The 13,196-nt window shown below is 35.7% G+C and overlaps 1 protein-coding gene across 4 annotated transcripts in view; it reads right to left on the bottom strand.

Annotated features, from left to right (window-relative positions):
• SEC31A (SEC31 homolog A, COPII component) overlaps window positions 1-13,196 on the bottom strand; it is a 54,375-nt gene that overhangs the window by 19,539 nt on the left and 21,640 nt on the right. For 3 of the 4 annotated variants that reach the window (XM_007447541.1, XM_007447542.1, XM_007447543.1), the window contains 8 exons: window positions 12,053-12,128; window positions 11,442-11,620; window positions 10,107-10,233; window positions 9,008-9,153; window positions 7,554-7,727; window positions 5,497-5,673; window positions 1,878-2,004; window positions 1-205 (listed from right to left, as the gene is read on the bottom strand). The exon at window positions 1-205 is cut by the window's left edge. In XM_007447541.1, coding sequence (XP_007447603.1) covers window positions 1-205; window positions 1,878-2,004; window positions 5,497-5,673; window positions 7,554-7,727; window positions 9,008-9,153; window positions 10,107-10,233; window positions 11,442-11,620; window positions 12,053-12,128 — 1,211 coding nt within the window. The remainder of the gene's footprint in view (window positions 206-1,877; window positions 2,005-5,496; window positions 5,674-7,553; window positions 7,728-9,007; window positions 9,154-10,106; window positions 10,234-11,441; window positions 11,621-12,052; window positions 12,129-13,196) is intronic. The other variant, XM_007447544.1, reaches the window with a different exon arrangement.

Genomic DNA, 13,196 nt, shown 5'->3' with positions numbered 1-13,196 from the left:
GGGAAAGAGGCAGTGGAGCTGGAGGTAGGTGGAGAGGCCTGGTGCTGTGCTGTGTATAGTTGAGACTGCCCAGAATAGGAAGAAGCAGAAGATATGTACGGGGTGTTAGGGTAAGCGTTTGAAGCAGAAGGAGCAACAGGTTGCTGAGGTCGATACACTGCTGACCCCCCTGTTCCGAAGGAATACTGCTGGGCTGGTTGATAAGCTACACCAAGGAGAAGAAACAGAAGTTTTAATTAGTTACTAATTTATTCAGACAGCAACAGAAAACCAAAGTTATCTCATTCTATGGAAATTATTTTCAATTCTTCTAATAATAAGCTACAACCAAACATTACCCATTTAAAACAGGTTATGCTTTTGATAGTCTGGATGCCCTAACTATACCAAAAGTCACTGGTTCCAGTCTTTGAACCCTGACACCTCCAGACTGCTGCTGGCTATGAAAATCTTTGACTCATCAGACCCAAGAACCAGAAGACTGACCCTTTTCTGAGACATCCTGTTCCTGTGAAGACTGCAGTGACACCTACTAGCCATCAGATGGAGCCATGCAGGAATTACACATCCAAAGCAGTCCCCTTTACAGTAAAAGTTAAGGGAGCTTGGTGGCAGCTCAAGACCTCTTCCACCATAACAACTGTAGGGTGAGCACTATTGTTATGAATCAGATACCTTCTCCAACATCTAGTAAAATCATCAGCTACTCAAATTCTGGGTTTGAGCACAGTTCCAGATTAATAAGCAACTCTGTATGATCCCTGAAAAGACAATTATTGTATTTCTTACACTGTACAAAGTTGGTTAGTAAGCAATCAGACAGCCAACTAATGTTTTAATGCAAAGACCTGAACCCAGATACCATTACCTTTTGTGTGACCATGGGCAGAATATGAACCTCTGCAGAGGGAATCTAACAGAACTGTGCTCATCCTACTCTGAAGACAGCACTTTCACACTGAGCACTGAGTGAAAAGCTGTATCAAATTTGTACTCATGTTAAGTAAGAACACCCATCTTAGGAGCACAGAACACGCTCGTTAAGATTACATCTTGCTAGGTAACATCCTCGTGTTTTATAGTAGTTGTTCAGTCATATAATTGTCCACTCGAGGCTTGCATTTTTGCTTATTCTAAATTTTAAAATAGAGGTGATGTTTTACTTTGCAAGTGTAAATAGTTTTTTTTTTTAAAAATCAAAGCCAATAGGGGAAAGGTCATTATTATACATTTGTCAAAATTCACAGTGTCTGACACCAAGAGGGAACCCTAAGATAAACTACTCCGAGCGAAAATGGTGAGTCAGTGTAGGCTCACTGACTATAACAAATGGACCACCGTGGTGCACGATGTCTGTGGTGGGGAGGCTGTGCATGGAGGCAGGAGGTATACCGAGACTTCCTGTACTTTCCACTCAACTTTGCTATGAGCCTAAAACTGCTCTAAAAAATAGTCTGTTTCCTAAAAAAATTAAATAAATGGAAGACGACAACAAATGTCCCTTGGAACCAATTTTCCAAAAATGGTTTGCATCATCTTGCCTAAAGGAAAAGAATATGTACTAAATAATTTCTAAAATTCTATTTTTTTATACCAAAATCATGGGGCAATTGGCTCTCTTTAACAGGCTCAGGAATAAGAGCCAACTGTTCTGAATGGACTGACACAGGAGCTGTTTCCTAGCATGTTGATTCAGGATGCCTCCCAGGAAAACCATGCTTTGCTATAGCAAGGACTCAAGTCCTACACAGAATGGTTCTTTCTTTACTTGTTAAAACTGATTTGATCATGGCTTTGGAGCTTCAAAGTAAACAGTTACTACACTAGATAAGACAAGACATGCTGCTGTGACAGGACTTCAGGGTCACACTACTTACGCTGTGGCTGTGGATAAGGTGGTACCTGGGTGTGCATATGACCGGGAGATGTGGGAAGCTGAGCTGTGGCAACATTTGTATTAACATTCCCATGCATTACGAAGCCTGGAGGTGGAGGATTTTCTCCCTAGGAAATGAGAATATGGTAAAAAGGAGGATTACATTTGGAACCAAGAATCTTACCAGATGGATTTATAATCTTTGAAATGTAATTAAAAAAAAAAAAACTTTGTGTAAAAAAATTGCATTTTGTGCATACTATCTTCTTCGAGACACATTTTCTGAGCAACACATTTTGTGTGATTTAAAGATTAGACAGGTCCAAAGTAATAATAACAATGAATGGCAAGAGATGCTAACAGCCTCATAAAATAGGGTCTATGATATTTATAGTAAGTCACAAGGATTTTCCATCTCTACTGAAGTCCATCCACGACTAATGCTTCGAAAATATTAAGTATAAATGCTACAAGGAGATATTATCTTCTCTACGATGCTAAAAAAAAAAAAAAGGAGGAAGAAGAAGAAAGGAAAAAATATTCAGTGAAATCAGATTTAAACCATTGATAGAACCTTGGTTGATGTTTTTCTAGTTCAAGTCAATTCAGAACTGCAAAAGAAGAGGAGAGTGATAAGAAAATAAATGAATTGTGCTAAAAACTGCTTCTTGCATCCTAAAGGCAATAAAATGCAATAAGCAGATAGACAGATGGGGGGAGGGGAACTTAAGGGAGGTGGGTAGAGAATATATAACTATATATTTAGGTGAGCAGAATTCTGCTCAAAGAGGAATAATGAAGGATATACCTGTGTATCAGAGGGAGAGGCTGCAGGTGGATGGCTGGGAAGGGCGGTAGGAGTTTTGTTACTCCAGGTAGTGACAGTGGGGGCAATTCTAACCTGAATTGAACAAAGAAATACCAATCACAGAACATAAAACATGAAAATGTTAAAAAAAAAAAAAAAAAAACCCAACAGGCATTAATAGCCAGATGCAAAGCAAAAAATAAGAACAGCAAGATAGCACACATTAGCCAGGCAATTGCTTTCAAGGTAGCTGGGATTCCAAAGGAAAAAAACACCTTTCATAACAGAACAGGGTAAGGGAGGTAGTAGAAAAATCAATATGAAAACTAAATCAAAGCAGAAAGAACAATGCCGTTCAAGTGTCAAGAGTAAGTGGGAAAAGGTAAGTTCTGTAAGTAGGGAAGGAAAGAAGACATTCTGGAAAAAAAAAAAAAGGTAATTGAGTGAAAAAGTGATTTTTGAAGCACTAATTGTATTCATGCTACTATTAGATCCGTAAACATATTGCTATAAGCTCCCTTTTCTGGATTTCATTAGAGCCACAAAAATTGTTAGTTCCATATGAGGCTTAGAATCATACAATCAGAGCATATTAGAGATCATCCAATCTAATCCCCACCCTTTACCATTGAGAAAACCAAGGCCCAGAGAAATGAAGGGGCTGGCTGAAGTCCACACAACTTGTTGATGATGGAGCTAGGACGGATTCTAGGTCTCCTGATTCTCAGGCCAGTGTTTGCTACACTACACCATGTTGCTTACCCTGGAGTCCAGAGGCTTTCAAAAAAAATTTTTTAAGCCATCAGAATATTTTTTTGTCAAGTAAATCTTTGTAGAAGAAACTCTATCATATAAACAATTAATAGCAAAGATGTGCTGGTGTAGTAGGAGGAGAACTCCTACTCAGTTGGCTTCCCTTTCAGAAATCCCTTTACTCCTGCCTATAAGCATGCCTTTAAAACCACAAGCCACTGTCCTCATTCAACATATCATAAGCTTTAATCAAGAAAATCACTGTGTAATTTATGACTGAATTTGTTTTCCTTTTCTTAAAGTATGAGACTGCTAAGTCACAGTATAATAAAAGTCTTTCAAGGTTTTTACATTTTCCCAGAAAGACAGATTAAACCCAAGGACATAAGGAGTAAATATTCTCTTCTCCCTATGTAGAGAATGCCTTACTTCAGTGCCCTGACACAGTGAGGTCAAACTCAAGGTGCTTAGCTTAGGAGTTCCAATCCTGTTAACCATTAACTAGCCATGCTGACAAATTCAAGCTCTGTGTCTTAAAACTCTGGTTAGTCGCTAGACTTCTCCACCTCTCAGTTTCCCAGCCATCACCTGATTTGCCCTATCCATGTCATACACTTTCTAAGTCTAGCAACAAGAGTGGGGAATTTAGTTTTATTTACCAATATACCCTCAACAGGGAGAATAAAGACAGGCCCTTAAATTCATATTTGTCAAATGAACGAAAAAATAAAACAGAGAGTAGTACAGTTATAATTATATTCAAATGTAATCTATCCTGATTAAGTAGCAATCAAAAGCATAATAGACAAAAGAGCATGAATTTTTTTTTATTCAGTTTTTCATGGTTTTATGATTACTTTTGCTACAAAATATAGAAATGACCCCATCAATTCTATCAGCAATTTGTTCTATTTTAAAATGGGCAGAGGGACTTCCCTGGTGGCGCAGTGGTTGGGAACCCACCTGCCAGTGAAGGAGACATGGGTTCAAGCCCTGGTCCAGAAGGATCCCATGTGCCATGGAGCGGCTGAGCCTGTGTGCCACAGCTGCTAAGCCCACGTGCCCGGAGACCCTGCTCCGCATTGGGAGAGGCCACCACAGTGAGAAGTCCAGGCACCACAGCGAGGAATGGCCCCCGCTCGCCACAGCTGGAGAGAGCCTGCACGCAGCGGCAAAGACCCAACGCAGCCAAAAATAAATAAATAAATAAATTTTTAAAATAAATAAAAAAGAGAGACTGCCATCGAGGTGGTTTCATCTCAAAAATAAATAAATAAATAAATAAAATGGGCAGAGTACCTACTAACTTTGTTATCAATCAAGACCATTTATTACTTACGAAAATATACTTTTTATTTAAGAACATGAAGGTTATCTGCTGGTCTGGAAATATAAGTTTCTACATGAAATAGTAAGAGACAACAAGAGGTCACATTTTATGCCACTAACCATTTGGCAATTTTAATTTAATAAATAAATTAGTTAATTAATAAAAATTATTTAATCATCTTTACATTCCCCATGACCTACAACTTCATATACCTTTGGTCACTCACTTTTCTCTAATATAAAGTTGTCCAAAAAAATGTTTGTATTCTGGATACTCTTTACTGTGCTGATACAGAAGACATAGTAAAACCACACTAATGACTCAGAAAATAATACTTAAAAAGAGACTATTTTCTAAAAACATTTAAAAAACTTGACCAAATTACCCACAAAATTCTTCCCACTACTTTACTCACAGTTTGTTAGATGAATCAAATTGTAAAAATTTCAAGAACAGATGTACATGTGTAATTTAAGTTTGAGTGATGGAGAAATAAGAAGAAATCTCCCCAGAGAGCTTAAATTAATTTTACCTAGTTTGTAAATTATTTGACTAGATCAAAGGGATAACTTTTAAAAACATCATAAGTGCTACTTTCAAGAACAGAAAAACTATAACCATTAAAATAATACATTGTCTAGTTTTATCACTGGTCTCTTGCTCAAGAAACTAAAACCACCAATTTGAAATACATAAATGTTCCTACTTAATCTGGACCATATCACTCACATGGGGATAATATTGTTGAGCTGGAACTCTTGGCATTTGTGTGTGGCCAGCAACTGGTCCAGGCCTGCCCTTGGGCAGCTGCTGCCTCTCATAAGGAATTTTAGGTGACTCCTGTTGTCCTGGTGCTGGATTTCCTTGTGCTCTACAAAGTCTATCACGAAGCTGCACAATATTTGGCTATAAGAAGCAATGGAAGAAAGCAAAGCAAATTGTTAAAGAGTTCACCCAACTATATATGACAGCATGTTGATCTTCTTAAGGTAAGCTTGATCATTCATATGATTTTTGTTCATATGCTGTGTATTATGCAATAAACCCTGGCACATTAGGGTCTGACATCATGGTTTCTAATACTCAAGACTGACACCAAAGGTCCATTATATACAGTGTAACTTGTAATTTAACTGAGGCAGGGATTTGAATTATGCCTACCACATGGTAGTATGCAAGATCAATGTCACTTATCATCACTGCTCTTGTGCTGTTTCTCTTGCAGTTGAGTAATGCTCACAAATCACAAAAGCAGCTGAAAAAATACAACTTTGTTTCTCTGCAGGGAAAAAAGGCTCCAAAAGAGAATCAACTGCTAAAGATGGTGATGGAAGAAAATGGTGATCTATGAAAGACATGAAAATTAATAAAAAAAGAGATGCTTGAAATAAATTAAAAGAGTTAAAATGTCAAACTCAGGGTAGCTCACACAGATCTATAATTATATAGATCTATAGTAAGTATGAGTTTACCATATACATGTTCTAGTTATTACCAAACAACAACAAAAAAGCAATGTGTTAAAATGTTTCAGCAAGAATTCATTTAATATCTATAAAAATTATACATTTCTATAAATTCATTAAAGGTTTAAAGACATCATTTAAATTTTGTAGGTATACTTAGGTAAACCTGCCTTTTATGGAGGGGAACTATATACTATAATGATATTACAAAGTCTCAGGAAATATTCCCCAGAAAATACTAAGGGTATACTGAGATATATAGGCGGAAGTAACGTCAAAATGAACAAGTTTTGCATAAAGAATGTTCTTTAAAAGTCCAAAGAAAAGCATGAAGAATAATGTATAGAAAATGTATGTGATTATAAATAGTATTAAAAATAAAGAGTTTAATTCTCAGGCTAGAAGGTCTAAAGGTCTTAGAGTAAGTTAGTCTTAAGATAAAGGGTCTTATACTTCAATATAATAGTAAGATCTTATTAAGTAAAAAATCCTATAAAACTATTATACCAAAGTAAAGACTTTGTTTCTATCCTACTTAATATTCTCATTAACAATTCAGAAAGACGTGAGCTGGATCCTACATATAAGTGTATACAAAACCAACTAGAGAGTCATACCTCCACAGTCCTGGAACACAGATAAAAGTATTTTTACTCAATAAAATTACTCAATGAAATTTATTGACAATTCCCTAGAACAGACAAAATACTGAAAACAATTAACTAAAAAATTTCGTCAAAAACAGAATAAAGTTTAGAACAAAAAGTACAGAAATAAGAAAAGGCTCCGAATTAAGCTCTAGCAGATACACAATGCAGAAATATCCTACTTGTGGAAAATCTTCCTCACTCCCCACCCCAGCTTCCACCCATGCTGCACTATTGGGTTTAGATTTCCCTCTTCTGTGCTCCCACGACCTCTATCATTGTCCTTATCACTTTGGAATCCCATGTATACTTCTGTTGTCATTTTGAGTTTGGAAACTCCCTCAGGGAAAGGATCTTGGCAATCCTATTCATCACTACATATTCAGTCACTTTTTGAATTGAAACAAGTATCATGAAAAAGCCCAAGTTTTATTGCACACCAAATAAGGACACTAAATTAGGAATGTGATGTAGTTTTCTCTGCCTTGAATACTTGAATACACCTGAAATTACCCTTGAAGACTTGTCAATAATATTCACCTGTTAGGTGACAGAAATTCAACTGCTCCAAATCATTCCACCTACTAGTACATTTATGTTTCATACTGAGTGCTATCTACTGAACTCACCTTACTCACACATTCAAAGAAGAAAAATGGTCAGTTCTAATTACCTGGTTGGTGTTATCAGGAAGAAAAGCCAGGGCTGCAGCAATACTGCCCTGGGCTGCCAACAAATTGGCATACTGACTCATCTTCTCAGCCAAGAGAACTCCTACAGTATTAGTGTCCATGGCTTGGGTGAGTTGTACAGCTTTTCGCAGGATGACAACTTTCTCAATCAGATCCTAAATGAGAAAAAGAAAGGAGAGTGAAGGAGAAACAGACAATGATACCAAGATGTGTACTGAGAGGAAGCAGGAAAAGAGAAGGAGTTACTAAGATTTCCAAAGCCTACCAAAAGTACGGTACCTATTACCACCAATATTAAGAAGGTCTGCAACAGGTGACCACCATTTAGGTTAACTTTGAAAAAGCGAGGAGGAAGGTCTCCTACTCATAGTTAAGGCATAGGTTACCATCTTCTCCCAAACATCCTTAAATTGCCAGAGACTTGTCTCCTGAGCTAAAACAGGCAAATACCCAAAGTGAAAGTGACAGGCTGATGTCTGAAGGCAGAAACTGGGTTACAGAATGTATAAGAGGAAATTTTATACTATTATACTATGTATACTATAAAAATAGTACTACTAAGCCTCCAAACAGGCTTAGCATTTCAACCCGAAGTTTCTCATAATGCTCTTCAATACCTATTCTTTCAACACTAGAGAGCTATGCTTCAGGTATAAAGTACAAGAATATCCCATCTGCCCTTCATTAAGTACACCAATCCAGAAGTGTGAAAACAAGTGTGTTTTCTCTCAGAAGCACTTAGAAGGAAAAACCTCGATTCCTACAAGACTTTCGGTTTCAACAGTGATCTTTAAAGCAACAACCATACTGAGAAAATCTCTCTGCAGAGACAAAAAGAAACATTAGACTGAAATTTCTTGAGACTGCTGACTGACTGCTTAGGAATAAAAAAATCTAAATATATAGTTACTCAGCACCAGAGAATAGTCCCCAAGTTTTTCACTTCCTCTCTTGCCCATGTATTAGTGCTGCACGGGATCCCATTTACCTCTTACTTTCATTTTCCCCCAAACCATGAAGACTGCCCATTGGTACTGGGGACCCCTCCCATTCCTTACCTCACACCATTTCTTTGCCCAAGGCACACAGGATCACTGGAGGCAGAGAAAGGAGCAGGAGGAAAAGAGGTAAACTCTATGGCTGTTTTCATGCTGTTGCCACATACTTCCCTACCATATGTAGGGAACCATGTAACCACCATATCACAACTCGGTTCTCACAAACAGTTGCATTCCCATTTTACCATCCCATCATCTCAAACTCTGCCTCTCCAAACATAGCAATAAATACACATAATTATCCAGCAAAAGAGCTTCTAAAACATAATTAAGTAGGGTGAAAGCAATGAACTTCTGGAACAAATCAATCTCTAGAATATAAATAGGGTGAAAGACAGTACTAGAAAGGAAGCACCTTTTGTTTCAAAGATACTAACCTGAAGGGACAAAGGATTGCTTCCATCTTGAGCTTTAGTCCAACATGCAACTAGTTTCTCTACATTCCCTGCACAAATATAGCAGAGACATGCCTGAGTCTGCAGGAGGCTATCACCTTCGCTTTCAAGCCTGGTTCCCAAAAGATCTATAGATAAAGAGGAAAACAAATAAGATTATATACAAGGCAATCTGTGTATGAGGTCATGAGCAGCCCAATAATATTTTCAGAGGTATGGATCAAACTTCATAACCAATGAGTAGCAGGCAGAAATAAAATCACTGTCATGTAAATGTTCAGTAAATATTTATTTGTTAAATGAGTGGAAAATGAGTGACACATTTTATATAATAAACAATTTCACAAGATTCTATACCTAGCTGTAGAATGGGTTTATATTTATTATATTAGAAAAAATTAAAAGTGGGAAAAATATTTGAACAGAAAAATCCTAATGAACATTTAACTACATTTCATCATGTCAGGTGCTTTTGTAAGCACTGGACTAAAATACGGCACATTTGGAATAAACATCAATGATAGCTAGACAACTCTAAATTATTTATGATAGAAAGTTAATATCTTGTAAGTTTTACATTCTCATAAAACTTTCAAGGTTGTTCATTTTTATACTAGCAGCCTAAAGCTTCTGTTCTTGTATATAATGAATACTATTCCTGAGTCATCAGTTCAGTCATGGCCTTTAATGGTAATTTCTACTCAAATGTTATAATTATTAATTTTATCAAGCTAACATTTATTAAGTGAGAGCTGATTATGTGCCATTTTACATATGAAAAGACTAAGACTTAGAAATTAATTTTTCCTAGGTCATATAGCTAGTTAGTGGCAGAAGCAAGAGTCTCAGTTTGGACTGTCTGAAACCAATATCATTAAATAATATTATTTTAAAAAATGACTAGTAGGTATGGAGAAGCAACATAGTTAATAATAACTGAGAAAAGCATTCAAATGAGAACTTCGTTTTCTTATCTGTTATTAGTAGGTTTACAAAAATTTCTAAATAAAATCTGCCATTAATTATATTTACAATATACCATGCCATATACATAATATAAATATAAAGCTCATTTTCTTACCACAAAGGGCAGAAAATTCATCTGGTTTAGCATAAGTCAATACTGCAGCTAAAGCCTCTCTCCAATTTTTAAGATCACAAGACTCGACAATCTCTTTCCAGTTCTTCATCACTACTGCAGTAATTAGCTTAGGAAAGGAAAACAAAAGGAGAATTAAAAGCTTTTGGTATATTGATAAAAATTAACTCTGGCTAATCAATCAATCTTTCAAAACTACTACTCACAGTATTTCATGAAAAATAAAGTAGCAGCAAAGTGAAGTATATCCTTAAACCAACTGACATAAAAGATATTTTCCTCAACAACAAAATCACACTAACATGTTTTATAAAATGCCGAGAAGGAGAACTATAGGGTGTTACCAAAACATTTAACAGGAGGACATGATTTAGTCTGATGGATGAGGAAAAGCTTTCTGAGCATATATAGACATTTAAGATATGAAGTCAGAATTAATTTCATCAAGAAGGAAAAAACACTGCCGATCAGTGGAACACCAGGGGCAAAGTCCTGGGAGAGAAAGGCACGTGGAGTGTGTAAGGAACTGAAAGGCAGCCAGTGTGGCTAAAAGATAACAGGGGAGGGAGTGACACAAGACAAGGCTGGGGACACTGACAGCAACCAAAGCTGCTGGGACTGAACACTGGGACAACTTTCATGGAAAGAAATTTAATATCATCAAGCAGGGGCTTAAAAATGTACAGACCCTCTGCACCAGAAATTCTGTTACTAGGACTACAGCCTCATTAAACAATTAGAAATTCACACAAATCTTTAGGCACAACAAGGATGTTTACTGCTATCTCAACTACATTAGGAAAATATTAGAAACTACCTAAACATCCCCAAATAAGAGAAATAATAAATCCCTACTACAGAATATTATAGAGCAATTAAAAAATTTCTGTAAGAATCTTTAAATGATACGGGAAAATGATTACAATGTAAGTGACAATATTTATACGTAAAACCACACACATATATACCTGTATAATTGATTCTGTTTTTAAAAATTCTACAAATACATAGAAAGAGATACAAAAGGATATGTACCAATCTGATGGAAGAATTAGGGGGTATTAAAATTATTATACTTAACATTTTCTATGTTCTAACTTTTCTACAATAAAAATATTTCATTTAAAATATTATATATGTAAATAACAAAAACTGGGATAATCATGCCAAGCTATCAACAATAACTATTTCTGGGTCAAGGAATTATGGGTGGGTTTTTTTGTTCTTTACTGTTATCTGAATCTCAATGATCTATAATAAGAGTGCTTTGCTTTTATGAACAAATGCTGCTGTTTGTTTATTTTTAAAATAACATACCCTGGTAATTTTGCTTTGGGATTTTGCAAAGTACTTTTTCTGGGTTCGAGCCAAGAGTTCTTGTCCACCTGCTATGGCCAATATAATGGCATCAGCCATGCGGTTATCATGTAAACAAAGGTCAACAGCACTCTCAAAGTTACCCGTCAGCAAAGCCTGAGTAATTAAACCATCAATATCTGCAATAAAGAAATAACACACCCAAGTTAAAGTTTTTTGTTACAAGAAAAAAACACTACACCTATGAATTTTTACATACACACACAATGGAGAACACAATGTTGATTTCTGAATATTACTGGTGGATTAATTTCTAACACAAACTGTTGATATCTATGGAAATATACTGAGATACATATAAGTAAAATCAGGTAAAATAACACATTTTCCAGATTGCCTAAAATGTAATAATAAAGATCATTTACAGTTTCTATCACATAGGTTTCAGATCATACCATCATTTTTAAGGTAGTGATTACATGTACTAAATGATAACTGAGTTCTTTTCAACCCTCTACCACCTGTGACAAAACGTTTCTAACTTAAACTCAGGGACTATTTGCTTTCAAATGGTTAAAAGAAATTAGAAATCAAAACCAACAGATTCTTACCCTCACTGATGGAGATGTTAAATGTTCCTCCAGCTGATGGTAGAAATTCAGATTCTTGTTTTTCCTCTTTAACGTGCTAAGGAGATGAAAAGGGCAGCAATTTAGCCAGATGAAACTGGAATAATTTACCAGCAAAACAAAATTTAAATATGATTATTCACTTACTGACTAGATGACATGCCAAGTTATCCCAGAAAAATTCTCAGATCCAAGTTTAAACTAAGAACTATGACTTCCTTAAGTATTAACTCTCATTATACAATCATAAATAAAATCCAAAGTCCTCAGAAATAATGTTAAACATATCCATATTGGGAGCTCAGAAGATACTGAAGCTGAACAATTTTTGTTTTCTTAGATACCTCAACTAACAGTAGCTTGAAACACACAAAATGTTTTATTTATTTATTTTAAAATATTTATTTATTTATTTGGCTGCACCAGGTCTTAGTTGCGGTTCACAGGATCTTCATTACTGCGTGAGGGATCTTTAGTTGAGGCATGCGAACTCTTAGTTGCAGCATGTGGGATCTAGTTCCCTGACCAGAGATTGGACCCAGGCCCCCTGCACTGGGAGCACAGAGTCTTAGCCACTTCCCACTTGTGGGAAGTCCCACAAGATGTTTTAAATTATACTATATTTAGATCTATTTTTTTTTTTACATTTTTCTAATTTAGATCTTAAAACAACCTTGTTTCAACACATCTAAAAATTGTCTAATAGATATAGTTATAAGAGTCTTTCGGTTTTAACTGACTCAGTCATGAAAAAAAGAAAACCACCTGTCATCCTTATATAAATGCAATATAAACAGATTATTTATAAATATACTAAAATTCAATTAGAGATTTTGTGTTCTCTTAAATTAGTCACACCTGGAACAGCAAGTTGGTCTGGTAAAAATATATACAGTTCTGCTACAAATTTCTGAAACTACTTGTAAGACTGAGTAAAAATAAATTCAATATTTTCTTTCTTTAGAAGAAAAGAAATATAATGGAGGCATACTGCTGGCAAATACTTTAAATGCTTTCTCTTCTATGCATAAAAATTCAAAAGATGATAAAAAATAAAATGTATCAGAGATTATAGAGAAATTAAAAGAAAAAAACACATCTGTCTTACATGAGATAAAATATCTAT

The sequence above is a fragment of the Lipotes vexillifer genome, unplaced genomic scaffold (genome assembly GCF_000442215.2).
Source record: "Lipotes vexillifer unplaced genomic scaffold, Lipotes_vexillifer_v1.1 scaffold272, whole genome shotgun sequence".
NCBI classification, from domain to species: domain Eukaryota; kingdom Metazoa; phylum Chordata; class Mammalia; order Artiodactyla; family Lipotidae; genus Lipotes; species Lipotes vexillifer.
The sequence above is the reverse complement of the archived record's forward strand: the minus strand, read 5'-3'. Positions and strand labels throughout refer to the sequence as shown.